The sequence below is a fragment of the Capra hircus genome, chromosome 20 (assembly GCF_001704415.2).
Source record: "Capra hircus breed San Clemente chromosome 20, ASM170441v1, whole genome shotgun sequence".
NCBI lineage: Eukaryota > Metazoa > Chordata > Mammalia > Artiodactyla > Bovidae > Capra > Capra hircus.
This window is the reverse complement of record NC_030827.1, coordinates 37,918,751-37,933,835: the sequence shown is the minus strand read 5'-3', so window position 1 is coordinate 37,933,835 and position 15,085 is coordinate 37,918,751. Positions and strand designations below refer to the sequence as shown.

Sequence of the window (15,085 nt, the reverse complement as noted above, 5' to 3'; positions counted from 1 at the left end):
CCCACCAGGCTCCCCTGTCCCTGGGATTCTCCCAGCAAGAACACTGGAGTGGGTTGCCATTTCCTTCTCCAATGCATGAAAGTGAAAAGTGAAAGTGAAGTTGCTCAGTCATGTCCGACCCTCAGCGACCCATGGACCGCAGCCTTCCAGGCTCCTCCGTCCATGGGATTCTCCAGGCAAGAGTACTGGAGTGAGAGACATGCAACTCTTTCTTTCACTTGAATACTTAGAGGCCACTGTAAGGCTATTGATTGGCCTAATTTCAATATTGTTTTATCTCATAGAATAGGGAGGCCTGAAGACAGTGAGAGAGATGGGGGAAGGGGCTAGCTGGTAGAGCAGTCAGAACACACACATTTATTAAATTTACCATCTTACATGAGAGTAGTTTAAAGTGCCCCCCCCCCCCGCCAAATTACTGTTACAATAGTAACATCTAAGATCACTAATCACAGATCACCATAAAAGGTATAATAATACTGAAAATTTTGAAGTATTGCAAGAATTACCAAAATGTGACAGAGACACAAGGTGAGCAAATGCTTTTAGAAAACGAAGCCTATAGACTTGCTTGAGGTGTGGTTGCTACAAACTTTCAGTTTGTAAAAAATGTAATATCTGTGAAGCTCAATAAAACGAGGTACGCCTGTACTACAAATCTCAAAGAGATCACCTCTTGATGGCAAATTGCAAAGAGAGCAACCTTTGAGAATTGGATTAACGAAGATGAGAAAAGAATAAGAATTGCTTTTTCGACGTGTTATAACATTATATATGTTGGGGTGCAATTGCTTCTCTAATTCAAAGTTCAGTTACATGGTTTTTATGATCTTTATTGCTTCCCAGATGGCTCAGTAGTAAAGAATCCGCCTACCAGTGCAGGAGATCCAGGAGACATGAGTTTAATCCCTGGGTCAGAAAGATCCCCTGGAGAACGAAATGGCAACCCACTCCAGCATTCTTCCCTGAAAAATCCCAATGAACAGAGGAGCCGGGGGGGCTACAGTCCATGGGGTCACAAAGAGTCAGACATAACTGAGTGACTGAGCGCACACACACACATGCATGATCTTTATAATTGAAAAATAACACTGAATGAACCATTTAATTGTACTATTTGTCTCCTTCCAACGCCACCAACATTCTGTACAACATAGAAGTTGATGGTGCTTGGTAATATTTTATTCCTTTTCATATGTGCGTCTGATCTTTAGAAAATGAATTGAAGCAATTATCTAGATAATTTAAAGTCATCTCTTTGCTTTATGCACAAATAACACCAAAACAAATCCTCTGGTATTAGAACCCCTATTCCTGTTAATGTCTATAACTTGTCAGGCAGGTATAGATGGGGCTTGTTGAACTAGGACCTATCTCTTCTGTATCTGAAAGGTGTCTGACATTGATGCCCAGTCACACTTGGCATTGTTAATAAGAATATAAATTCATTAGTTTCATGCGATTCCTGGGTAGAATCCATTAAAAGAAAGTGAATAGTTTGTATTTTCTATTTCTTGTGGGTAAGCTTAACTTGGAAAAAGCAGTTTGTTGTTCAGTAAAAACAAAAATATGCAAGACTGCAAATCATATTTCTTTTGGAACTAATGACAAAGAGACTTTAATTTTTCATTTTATACCTTCAGGTGCTACTTGAATTTGTTACTAAGGGTGGTTTTTTTTAAATGTAAAGTTTAAATAGGTTTTACAACAATGTGAATATACTTAATGCTTCTGAACTGCAAACTTTCAAAAAAAGATTTAAAAAAATCATAATCTTGACATAGAACATGTTTCAATCATTTCAAATCTTTTATTACGATGAAATAGTTTTACTTAGCAAAGCATTACAAATTTAAATAAAAATAAGTAATATTTTAATTAATGAAAAATTCAAAAGGAATGATATCCTAAACTTTAGAATATAAATTTAAAGCATAAAATTTAAAATGAGAATCTAAGCATCATTATATATTTGAGTACTACAAATATTATAAACCATATAGATGGACAATAATAAGAAAAATAAAGCAAGTTATTTTACAGAGCTGCATTATATAAAAGAAAGCTATCATAAACATGAAATCCTAAAGAACATTATCAAGTTTAAATTTTCTACCAAAAATAAACAGATATACTGTGTGGATTTGTGGGGCTAGAATTCAGATGGTATTCATCCATGCATACTTTGCTAAGACCCCTATTTTATTTCCCATTAAAATGTCAATGTTTAACAGTAGCTGAAAAAGAAAGCCTATTATGAATGAGAATGGATCTTGAAAAGTCAGTGTCAGATTTGAGGTTCTAAGAAGTTCTTTATTATCTGGCCCAGAAAGAGGGAAGGCTGGGAGGTCCTTGAAGGATGACAATGTTAGTCACTTCTGGGACAAGGATGATGCTAAAAACAGATTGCAAACTGAAGTCAATAGGGTTTTGTTTATCTTTTCATTTGGATTTTTGCTGTTTTGGAAAATTTTCTTTGTCACCAGTTTAGAAAAATCTTTGCATTTTTATTGATTAAAAATAGTGTGCCTCTGGTGAGGATGATATCAATTCAGTAAATATGTGCATGCTCATCATGTATGAGACCCTCTGTCAGGCATGAAGATGACCTCAAGGAGCTCTCAGTGGAGGAGACAGACATGCATATAAACAGGTGCATGGCAAGAAGAGGATAAACAGAGTCACCAGAATGCTTGGAGTGTAGGAGAGAGGCAAACTACGTTACTGATTTATTCAAAGCACAGCATAAGGGTCTTTTTAAAAGGCAGACATCTGTTTAAGGAGATGCTTACTTAGAAGGAAATAGCAGTTTGCCCTAACTGTAAAGCTAATTCTGTAGCTAGTTTCTGTAATGGAGAAACTTTGGGAACACAGCAAAACACAAAGGGAGGGGGTGTTCAAATAACTTGTAATCCCATTTTATCTAAGATAACCATTGTTAACATTGTGGCTTATGTCCTTTTGGTCTTTTTTCCGATGTTGATAAGTTAAATTTTAAATAATAACTCACTGTATTCTATAGACTGCTGTTTTCACATAACAATATATTAGAGACACCATCCAATGGGTATATTTTTAAACATTACCTGTCTGAAAATTTCCTAGTAGTATCACACTCAGAGTACATATAGCAGTGAACACTCAACAGCCCGGGCTATACCTACCTCCTTGGTTCTGAGAATCTGTAGTATGCCAAGTAAAAGATGAAGCCCGGGCACGCTTTCTTGAAAACTCATTGCATTCTGTAAGAAATTCAATGTGAAGGGTAAAATTGATTGCAATAACAAATTAGTTCCAATCCATGATATGAGAGGAGAAATATAATTTCCTTTTCTCTAGATATATCATTGTTTGACAACATGTTAATTCCTGAAACTCAGTTTTAAATATTAGGGTTAATAGCTTGGTCGTTATAAACTGACAGGCATATCATCCTACTGTGAAACAGTTAGAAACAAGTGGCTTTGACAAAAAATTATATACAAATTCTGAAATTGTATAGAGAATGTTTTTGGAAGGTTGGAGGACAAGCAGTGGAGAGTCATAGGCAATATGTTAGTATTGCTAACATAATATTCTCAGGGACCTATATGTCATCTCTCAAAACAAAGGCCAGTCTATCTGTGTGCTTAAAAACAAGAAAGAATGATTAGATTTTATATATTCTGTGCCACATGCCAAATGTTTTTGCCTACTTGTTTCTTGATAAAAAGATTGCTTTTGAAACATAGGATACAAATCATTACCACGTTCTGCTGCTTCACATAGGATGTCTTCTGCAGGTCTCTGGAAGGAAACAAAGCTGCCAATGAGAGCTGAGTGTTTGCTATTTTCAAATCACATTTCCACCCTGTCACTTCATAAGGAAGTTCTCAAAAGCCAGGTCTTTTCAGCTAGGCTAGGAAAAGCGGCTCACTAGGGGTTGGGTTTTTCTTTAGTTTTGGGGGTAGCAGGGTAAATTGTCTCCATAAGCAATAATGAGTAACAACAAAATACTAGTTAAGCTGAAGTTAGAATGCTACTAATACACTTATGTCTTTCAAAGCAAGTGCTTTTAGTATGAGGCTGAAAAAAGCAAATGGAGTCCTTAAGATTTCTTTTGAATCATATATTGCAGTTTAGAACTTATATCCATTTTAAGCTGGGTCAGTGGTCAGGACCCATCATGAGCCTTAACTCTTTCTAAGCTCTTTCAGTCCCTCCCCCTTCCCAGTCACTCCGGAAAAAAAAAAAAACAGATAATTTTGGTAAAAATTATGTTATCCATAGTTTCAGGATAAGGTCTCTGGCTTCCCATTTCAGCCAAATTGCTATCAGTAAATCCCTACTATGTAAATATTCTGAGTTACAACTCTTGCTATGTGAAAAAGAATAAGTTCATGCAGCAGTGATATAATTTAGTACAGCTAGCTTCTCAAAATACAGTCTTTTTTGTCAGAGTAAAAATCAAACAAAGAAAAGTAACTTGACCTTACCTTAAAAGTTTGTTCTCTCTTTTCAAAAACAAATATTGGTTGAGCAATGATAGATTTTTCTGTAAAAGAAAAAGAACATGCAAGAAATCAAACAACACACTGACATTTCTAACACCAACTAAAAATACTTGAAGATATTTTGGTTTTGTATTTTTCCCTGCCTTTGGGTAAACTCCAAACTGTTTTATATGAATGGTTTAATTGGCATATTTACAAATGATTTTAACAGCTAATTATGGAAAGAAATACTTGGGGAAAGTAATATGTTTCCACAAATAGAGAGATTACTCCATTAAAAGAACATCCTTTAAGTGTTTAAGGAAAACAAAATCTAATTACCTGCATTTAGAAACTCATCATGACACAGTGACTAACACTTTTAAAATAAAAAATAAAATAAAAAATTATTTAAACTTTTTAAATAAAAAATTTCAAAGGATGAAAAATCACATCTGAAAATAGTACTTCTACTTGGGTTGGATCTCAAATATAAATGGTATAGATATACTTAAATGATCCAGAATTAATTCATATTTCCTCAACTAGAATAGATATATACTAAGTCATGTTTTCAATATTTAGACTAAGAATCAGTTTTAAACAGTGTTGTAAAGTAAGTAATTTGTCATCGCCCTTCCAACCTTATTGGTCTTTCATATTTTCCTATCTTAGGTAATGCTAGAAAGGAACTCGTTCACTCTAGGGCATAAATGAGTGATGACAGCAGTAAATATCAGTACTGTAAAAGTCATAGGGAAGATTATATATTTGTAAAAAGCTTGGGCTCTGGAGTTAGGGAGGCATGTGTTCAAATATAAGTTCCACCTGTAATTGACAATATACTTTTGGAAACAATATGCCTGTACCTTTAGTTTTTTCCTCCCCCCACCCCTCCCGAAAAAGATTATAACAGTACTTACTTATGAGCTTATGTGAAAATCAAGTGGATTTTTAGATATAATTACTTAGATTTTGACAAGACCCAAAAAAAGCCTGAAAGAGAGGATATTCAATATGTGGTGTGACATCAATCCTGATTCCAAACTCACAGCTGACAGGCTAACTTATGACTGGACTTTCTGGATAAGCCCAAATATGACCTCAGAACTTTTCTCATTTTAGACTTCCCGCAGCCATTACTGATGTGTTACCCTGGTATAGAAGCTGAGGTAATTTTCCATCACTGGCTGAATAAATAGAAGTCTAGCTGAAGAATTTTGAGGAACTACCAGATAATTATATCTTTTATATGCCAGAAAGGGACTCTCTAGTTACCCACAGTCTTATCCCGTAATAGTGTGTCAAAACTCTGCCAGACCACCCACTGCCGGCTCCTGGGCCCCTGTGAACTTGGCACCTTCTTTCAGTCCAGCGAGATAAGCTTCACCTTTTTTATACAAGTGCCTCCTGTGCAGCCTGCCCTTGGAGCCAAGTGAACCACAGCAGAAAATGCTCAGCCACATACTGGCATTGCCATCTAGGTTAAACTGTAGCTCAGCTCTTCCTTCTTTCTTAGAACAGGCTCCTTTTTCAGCCATTACGTTGGGTTTAAGAAGTGAGATCTCTAATGACTTTGAAAGAAAATAGTTTTTGTGAATGTGTAGTGGAATACTTATAAACTGGAATACTAAGTGGGCCTCTTCTAAACTGGACTTAGGATAGTCATCCTTAAAGTAGTATGACTTGACCTAACTCTAAACAAATAACAAGTTGACTTTTCCTCTATCAAAAAGAAAAAAAAAAAAAAGAACTAAAAACAGGCAGAAGTGATCTTCAGTGGCAGCATTAAGTAGGAAATTATACAGGGTTACTTGTAGTTTGGAGGGCATATGGTAAAGTAGGAAGGCAATTTTTATTCATCAGATCAACAAATATTTATTGATTATATATATATATATTTAATACTAGATACACATTGTCTGGCTGAAGGGTTATTAGCCTCACTGTAGCCATCTACTCTCCCTAACACTGTCCAGCTCATTAGTTAGAAAGCAGGTTAGTTACCTGTTAGAAAGTTACCTGTTAGTTATCTACTAGTTTGAAAGGAGGTTAGTTATCTCCTCTCCCATCTAGATTCTCTTCCCCTCTCCCAAGGCAGGCCTTTGACTCCAAAGACAAAGTTAAAAGTAAACACTTATCAAGCTGTTAGGTTCACAGCAATTTTCTAACCTGATCCAATAGGAAAACTTGAAAATAAGATCATGGTCCTTAAAGTGGTATATTTTAAATTTTATCCTTTTTTCTTTCTAATATGTTCATTGATCACTTGTTCATTAATCCACTTATTCAACAAATATATGTTGAGGAGTGACTATATCCAAGACACTTTGCAAGGCAAGAGAGAGAGGACAATGGTATAAGATGAGGCTGAAGATGAAAATGGAGTTTTGAAAAGCCTTGCAATTTATGCCAAGGAGTTTTGTTTTTATTCCAAGAAAGACAGAAAGCCAATAAGAGATTTTAAGTGGGGGAGTGATTCACTCTGATATGTATTTTGTTTTTGAAGATCACTCTTCCTGCTGTGTGGAAAATGGCTCAGAGAGGGAAGGGAGTGAGGGAGAGGAAATAAGGAATCTAGGAGGCTAGTCTAAATTCTAGAGAACTGACACGATTGCTCTTTATCTCTTTCTTATTCTCACATCCATGATTTTTTTCAGGAAAATGGAATAATTAAAAGTTTAAAATACAAAAAAAAAGTTTAAAATACAGTCTTCTGTTAAAGAGTATGAAAATGAGATGGGGAAGAAAAATTTTAAAGACTTTAAAAAAATTTGTTTTGCCTGTTTTAAGGTTCAGGTAGCATTTAAAGAATGCCTATATTCATTGTTGTTTTCTAAAATGCTTCATTAAGAGAAGACATTCATTCATCCCACAAATGTTGTATTAAGTACTTGTAATGTAGAAGTGTGATGGTGTCTCAAAGTTGTCTCCAACCCTTTGCTATCCCATGAACTGTGTAGCCTGCCAGGCTTCTCTGTCCATGAAATTCTCCAGGCAAGAATACTGGAGTGGGTTGCCACTTCCTGCTCCAAGGAATCTTCCTGACTCAGGGATCGAACCCATATCTCCTGCTTGGCAGGCAGATTCTTTACCACTGAGCCCCCTGGGAAGCCTGTTACATACAGGAGGGGCACAAAAAATACCATCTATGTAACTCAGTAGATCTCAGTTCACTTGTATTTCTGCTCCACAATGGAGAAATACTGTGGCCAAGCACTTTTATCTGTCACCTTGTCTAAATTAATTCTTTAAATTTATTTATGGATTAAATGTGATTTCTGCCATGTTTCCAGATACTTTCAGATGAAGAAACTGATGCTCCGTTAAGCAACTTGCTCAAAGTTACACTAGTAGTAAGGGAGAAAAGCCTTTAAACCCAGAGCGCCCTCTTATAAGGCCATTTTCTTAGCTCTCACAGGTCATACTAACATACCTACCATTCTACCAGCACAATGTTATGTTCTCAGCGTATAATACATACCATCCAGTACCACACCAGGGAAAAATCAGTATAAAATCATAGCACTTACATTATTTTAACCTTGTCAGTGTTGATTGATCATGCATATGTATCTCTACTATGTCAGAAATCACAATGAAATCATAATAAAGGCTTGGGTAATTCTTTTGGTTGGGGAACCAGAGAGCAGGGAGGAGAGGTACCACACAGACAAGGAAAACTGAAGGCGAATAATAGTGACAGAACTTTGGAAGCTATAAAGTAGAAGAATAAGTGATACCCTTAAGCCAGCTGTGGGGCCACTAAAGAGGCAAGCTGGCTGACTCCCCGCAGAGCCACCAAAAGTCCAAGGACAGGTATCACTGAGTATTTCTGGAAGCAGAAGTGAAGACTGGCTCAAAATAAGAAGTAGTTTTGTCTATTGAAGAACCAAGCAACTGTCCCCCTCTCACTCAAGCAGAAGGCTTAGGGGTTCCTCCCTAGAAAAGATGAAACAGTAGACAAAGCTTAAAGTGGAGGTTCTATAATGAAAAGATGGGCATTAGGTAAAAGTTTACATACTCTGTTAGTTTCCTGCTGTTGCTATAGCAAATTAGGACAAGCCTAGTTCTTTAAAACAATACAGATTTATAATCTTAAAGTTCTGGAAGCCCAAAGTCTACACTGGGCCAGCAGGTCTGTGTTCCTCCTGGAGGTTCAGGAAAGACTCCATGTCCTTTCCTCTTCTAGCTTCTAGAGGCCGCCTCATATCTTGACTTGTGGCCCCGCATCACTCCAACGTCTGCTTCTACTGTCATATCTCTCTGTGACTCTGACAGTCGCCTCCTTCTTCGTCCTATGATGACCTTTGTGACGGCAGTGTGCCTATGCAAATCATCTAAGATAATCCCCCCATCTCAGATCCTTAACATCTACTGGGTTTCCTTTGCCATATAAGATACACATTTATAGGTTCTGGGCATTAGGATATTGACATCTTTAGGGGGCTGTTATTCTGCCTATCATGCATACAAAATATTAAAGTTCTGAGCACTCTCTACTCAGCTCACAGAACGGTGGCAGCCAGGTTTACTTCCTTTAGGCAGGAAATTATAAGATTTTTCTCTGGAGAGTCTGACTAATCCCAAAGAAGAGGAACAAAAGATACTGACAAAGGGATTTATTGGTGAAAGATCAAACCAAATGATGAGTCCCCAATTCAAGTGTACATAGCCGCCAATGAGCTTTTTAGTGAATGCCCTTTTCTTAAATACAAGCAGGTAATCAAGGGTCACCAGACACAAAAATTCAGTGACTGAGTGAGTGAACAGGAGGAAAGGAAATTGGAGGGAAAAGACTATACAGAGAGCTTAAGGTATATTTTATGAAATTATATGTATATAATTAATTTTCATACATAATATATATTTTAAAGTTATATGTGTAATATGCATACAATTAATATCTTCACAAATATGAAATGTCCATGAAGCAAAATCAGAATACTGCTTTTTTAGAAAAAGCAACACAGAGCAAGAGTAAGCTTTTAGAAATTTAGACTTTAAAATATGTATAAAAAGAATCAATACTGACTTAAAAAATCAATAGATTTAGAGAATATAATTGTGTAAATAGCCCAGATAGCAGAGCAAAAGAACAGAAATGAAAAATATGAGAATATATAAGAAAACTCAGATGATCAATCCAAGAACCACTTCAATACCTAAGAGAAGCTCTAGAGAAAGAGGACAGAGGAAAAAGATGGGATGAAATCACCAACAAATAAATCATTAAAATTCCCCCAAGTCAAAAGACCTAAGTTTCCAGTTTGAAAGAGCCAACACAATACTTAGAACAATACATGAAGACAGAATAATACCTATGAAATCTTAGAATGCTATGAAGAAAAGGTCCTATTGGCACAGAGAAGAGAGTAAAGTCACATACAATGAGTCAGGTGTCAGAATGACTTTCAGAGTCACAATGATCCTGTAAAAAATTGGCATAGATGATTTTATTTACAAAGCAGAAATAGAGACACAGATGTAGGAATGTGTATGGATACCAAGGGGAAAAAGCAGGAGGATGGGATGAACTGGCAGATTGGGATTGACATATAAACATTTGATAGTAGTAGTGTTAGTCGCTAGTCATGTCCGACTCTTTGTGACCCCATGGACTACAGCCCCCATGCTCCTCTGTCCATGGGATTCTCCAGGCAAGAATACTGGAGTGGGTTGCCATTCTTTTCTCCAGAGAAACGCTTGATACTATGTGTAAAATAGGTAACTAATGAGAACCTACTGTGCTGCACAGGGAGCTCTACTCTTTGCTCCGTGGTGACCTAAATGGGAAGGAAATTTAAAAAAGAGGGGATATATGTAGATGCATAGCTGATTCACTTTGCTATACAGCAGAAACTAAAACAACATTGTAAAGCAACTATATTCCAATAAAAAATTTTAAAATGAGAAATCAAAGGAGCAATGCTTTTAACACTCTGAAAAGATTTCCAATCTAAAACTATGTGCTAATACAAAGTATTGATTAAGTCTAATGACATGATAAAAGCATTTCCAGCTGTAAACTCTCAAAATATGTATCCCATATACACCCAGTCTCGGGATGCCTCTAAAGGAGGTGCTTTACCAAAAAGAGCTGGTAAACTAAGGAACCAACAAACAGGGGCACCAACTCAAAAAGAGATGAAGGCAACCTCTAGGAAAATGGTGAGAAGATAGCCCAGAATGACCACAGTACACCAATGGCAGAGAAAAATCAGTCCACAATGGGGGAGGTCCCTGAAGAAATGCTAGAAAAGAAGTCTCCAAAACGATGGAACTAAAAGCAATTGAATATCTCAAGTAACTGAATATTTTGAAATGATATTTAGATCATTTGAAGAAAGTTTGGGAATTGACTGGCAACTAATACGTGGAGAACTAAGAAAACAAAACAAAACGATGACACAGTTATTAAATCCAGAGGAAACAAAAAGTTGACCAGTAAAAGAAAAGTGATCAAAATATATTACATGGTTACAGTGATGTGAGTACTGAGTATTGATGTAATCAAGCTTCTAATATAATGATTTTGGGAAGATGGGGGAATGAAAAATGTACACGTGTTGGTGGCAGTAGTTGAAGGGGTCAGAGAAATCTATGAAAGGAACCTAAATTTTTCCATAGTTTCAAACCACTAGCACCTAAACATAAATATAAAGAGGTATTAAAATTTTAAAAAGAGGTATTAAAAATAGATGCATAAATATAAAGAGGTAGAACTAAATGCCTGGTACTTGGTTATAGGCCAGAATACTGGAGTGGGTAGCCTTTCCCTTCTCCAGGGGATCTTCCCAACCCAGGGATCAAACCCATGTCTCCTACATTGCGGGCAGATTCTTTACCAGCTGAGCCACAAGGGAAGCCCAAGAATACTAGAATGGGTAGCCTATGCCTTCTCCAGGGTATCTTCCCAACCCAGAAATTGAACTGGGGTCTCCTGCATTGCAGGCAGATTCTCTACCAACTGAGTTATCAGAAAAGCCCTGGTTATATGGAGGTTAACACAAAAGATGGCCGTGAGTTGGATGCTGTTACTTCTGGGGACCCAGGAAAAAGGCAGAGAAAGGAGCAAGGAGGAGATTGCAATTTTTTTTTCCTAGAAAAGTCTTGTAGGACTATTTGGTTCCTTAAACCACATGAATATATATCTATATAACTTTGGAAAAGGAAAAACTAAATTTAAAAATAATTTTTTTTCTACCATCGTGTCAAACACCTATGATTGAAGGATAATCCTCATGCTCCTGACCAATGATAGACTTCTTATTGAGTTATATTGCTTAACAAGCATCCAGTATCTTATTTCTTGGATCTAACTGTTCTTTGCATAGAAATATATGGAAATAAAGGTGTGAACAAGACAGATTCACTGGGTTCAGAGTGCAATAAAAACCTCTGAACGACTAAAGATCTGCTCTTCATAAAGCTGTCTAATCTATTGAAAGGCCTTTTATGTTCTTGTCCTTCACCTTCGTTCAAAACACTCCTGCACATCTCCAAACAAGAATGCAATCTTGTGCATGATGCCTAATGATGGAACTTTGTTCTTCAGGATTCTGAGGTAATGTATGGTCAGTGTTAACAGTAAATATACTCTCCTTTTCTCCCCGTTCTTATGTGTACCATCATTTCCCCCCAAATTTTGGGTGAGCTGTAAGGTCTTGTTCCTACCTTTTTTCCCCCAGTATATTTAATTAGCACTCAGTCTCTGACAAAAGGGCTTCCCTGGTGGCTCAGAGGTTAAAGCGTCTGCCCGCAATGCGGGAGACCTGGCTTCGATCCCTGGGTCGAGAAGATCCCCTGGAGAAGGAAATGGCAACCCACTCCAGTATTCTTGCCTGGAGAATCCCATGGATGGAGTAGCCTGGTGGGTTACAGTCCATGGGGTTGCAAAGAGTCGGAGACAAGTGAGTGACTCTGACAAAGCTATTTCACGTAGAAAAGTAAGTGGAGGATTTTCAGTCATCTCGAAGAAGGAGGTTTGAAAGTATCCACTGAGCCAAAAGCAGATCTGGAAGAGAAGGAAGAGACAGACCTGAGTGCCTATGGCTGAGAGTTCCAGTGGGCACGGGGGCAGGCAGCTCCAGGGGCCCCAGGTTTCTGCTATATAGCTTCTCCTGCCTAGAATCTGGCAGACTGCTTCAACTTGCTTGGTAGTTTAGAATAGTTAAGGTGAAAATTCAGTTCTCCAGATTGGATAGAACCAGACTAATGCAACTAGGGCCGAAAAGGTTGTGGAAACAATCTTGGCAGGAAAGACAGTGGCAACAATACCTCTGGGAGGACTGGGCATTGCCAAATGGGTCATCTCTAATTGCTACTAGGGGAATTATCCACTTGGACTGGGCCCCTGCATTTTCCTCTCCCTTTTTCCCTGGATCTTCCCATGTGTCTCTGCCACATCCTCTTTTCTCATTTCTTCTCCTGTGCACACCCCAAGGTCCAGTACTATCCTTTATGTCCCTGTCCTCTTCTCTTTCACTCGTGTCTGGCTCTCTCGACTGCTCAAAGCATGGATTTTGGAGTTATGAAGTCAGATAATCCTAGAGATGTGCTTTAAAAAGAGGGACTTCCCTGGGGGCTCAGATGGTAAAAGTGTCTGCGTACAGTGCGGAAGACCAGGGTTTGATACCTGGGTCAGGAAGGTCTGGAGAAGAAAATGGCAACCCACTCCAGTACTCTTGCCTTGAAAATCCCGTGGATGGAGGAGCCTGGTCGGCTATAGTCCATGGGGTTGCAAAGAGTTGGACACGACTGAACGACTTCACTTTCACAAGGCTTAGCTCTCTCATCTCTCTTGGTGTATCTTTTCAAAGGGTTGTTATGAATGAAGAGTGAAGCAATGTGCGCGTGTGTGACTACCTGGAACAGCTTCTTCAGAACTTTTTGGAGCAAGGCAGAATTTCTGTCCATCCATTTGCCATATACACACACATCTCTACACATATCTGCTTCCCTGGTGGCTAAGTCAGTACAGAATCTGCCTACAAAGCAGGAGACTTGGGTTAGATCCCTAGGTTGGGAGGATCCCTGGGAGAAGGAAATGGCAACCCACTCCAGTACTTTTGCCTGGGAAATCTCATGAACAGAAGAGCCTGGCGGACTACAGTCTGTGAAGTTGCAAGAGTCGGACATGACTGAGCAACTAAACCATCTACACATACCCAGGTATATACATCCATATGTATACATGCATGCCTAAACCTATGGCAATATGTCAGAGCACAGATTGCACAGAAGACACTCAAAGTTAGCTTCCCTGCCCTCCTCCCCTCCAGTACTATGACACTGCCGTCACCTAGCTACCCTGTGAGCTCTGGGGAAATTTTCTCCTTGTTCCTCAAAGGTCTTTCCTTTTCCTTTCACTTATTATCTTATTCTTATCCCTGGTTTTCTTCTCACTCCTCCTTGTTGCACTCCAATTTTTATCTTTTAATATCAGAAAGTTTCAGAATTTAGGCCATGGTCATGGCCCATTGATAGTTTTAGAGGTCCGTGCTCCTCACAGTGTGGTCCATACAGAACAGCACCATTGACTTGGGACTTGTTAGAAATGCAGGCTCTTGGGCCCCATTCCAGACCTACTGCCTCAAAATCTGCATGTTTACAAAATCCACAGTTGGTTTGTGCTCATGTTTAAGGAAAAGTCTTCTAGAGCAACTCTAGGTGTCTGCCCACTGAGACCAAATCTAGGAAGATGGAAGTGAAGACTCTTGGAATCTACAAGTCCTACAAAGGTTTAGTGACTAAACCTCCAGACATTTTGAATAACATGATAATGAATGAGAAAATAATTACTACTCAAACCACATACTATGATTATTTTGATTCAATGTAAGATGAAGTCAAGGACTACTCTGAAGACCTAAAAAGAAATGTCTATAGTTAGGATACTGAAATCAGTCATTCAGATATTCTGCTTGAAACAATGAATGATTTCCTCTCTGATGCATTTTCTCTCTTCTGTTTTAATAATATGTCTGAAATCTGAGTAAAGGAAATTTTTGTTTAGAAAATATTTTGGCTTGGGTTTATTAAATGTCCCACATGTTAAAATGCTTATTTCTGCAAAGCAAAAATTTAGCCTGAAAGCATAAACTACATCAAAATCATTTTGTCAGAGTTCAAAGATTTTTCAACAAGAATTTAAAACATCTAAATTCTCAACTATGAAAATATCTTGTAGAAAAAAGATAAATTATGGCAGGTGATCTTAATCTCTTCATGGAACCTCAGGAAGAAGAGATGTAGAAGGTCTGAATCACAATCCTGATTTTAAATAAAGCTTCAAATCTATAAATGTTAAATAAATTATTATAAGATAGTTTGAACAAATGACAACTTCCAGCCCCAAAAGAAAAAGGAATCTGTGCCAATTCACAATGAAACTATAGACATAAGACATTCTGTACTCATCTCTAGCTATCTATGGAGGAACTCTGTAAAAATGCAAAAGCTATGAACTGAATAACAAATTACCCACCAAAATATTTTTAAAAAATATGTCTTTATAAAAGGAGATGGTAAAGCCACAGTCATTTTAACTATGATGGGACACTCTTGATTCTTCTTTATCAGATACTTTATACTGACTGACTTGAAGGTAA

At 37.7% G+C, this 15,085-nt stretch overlaps 1 protein-coding gene across 1 annotated transcript in view; it reads right to left on the bottom strand.

Moving 5' to 3' along the window:
* The window catches only part of RANBP3L (RAN binding protein 3 like), a 52,206-nt gene that overhangs the window by 21,412 nt on the left and 15,709 nt on the right, over nucleotides 1-15,085 (bottom strand). Inside the window, exons 2-4 of the mRNA XM_018065805.1 lie at nucleotides 4,476-4,534; nucleotides 3,747-3,786; nucleotides 3,165-3,242 (exon numbers count right to left, since the gene is read on the bottom strand). Coding sequence (XP_017921294.1) covers nucleotides 3,165-3,242; nucleotides 3,747-3,786; nucleotides 4,476-4,534 — 177 coding nt within the window. The remainder of the gene's footprint in view (nucleotides 1-3,164; nucleotides 3,243-3,746; nucleotides 3,787-4,475; nucleotides 4,535-15,085) is intronic.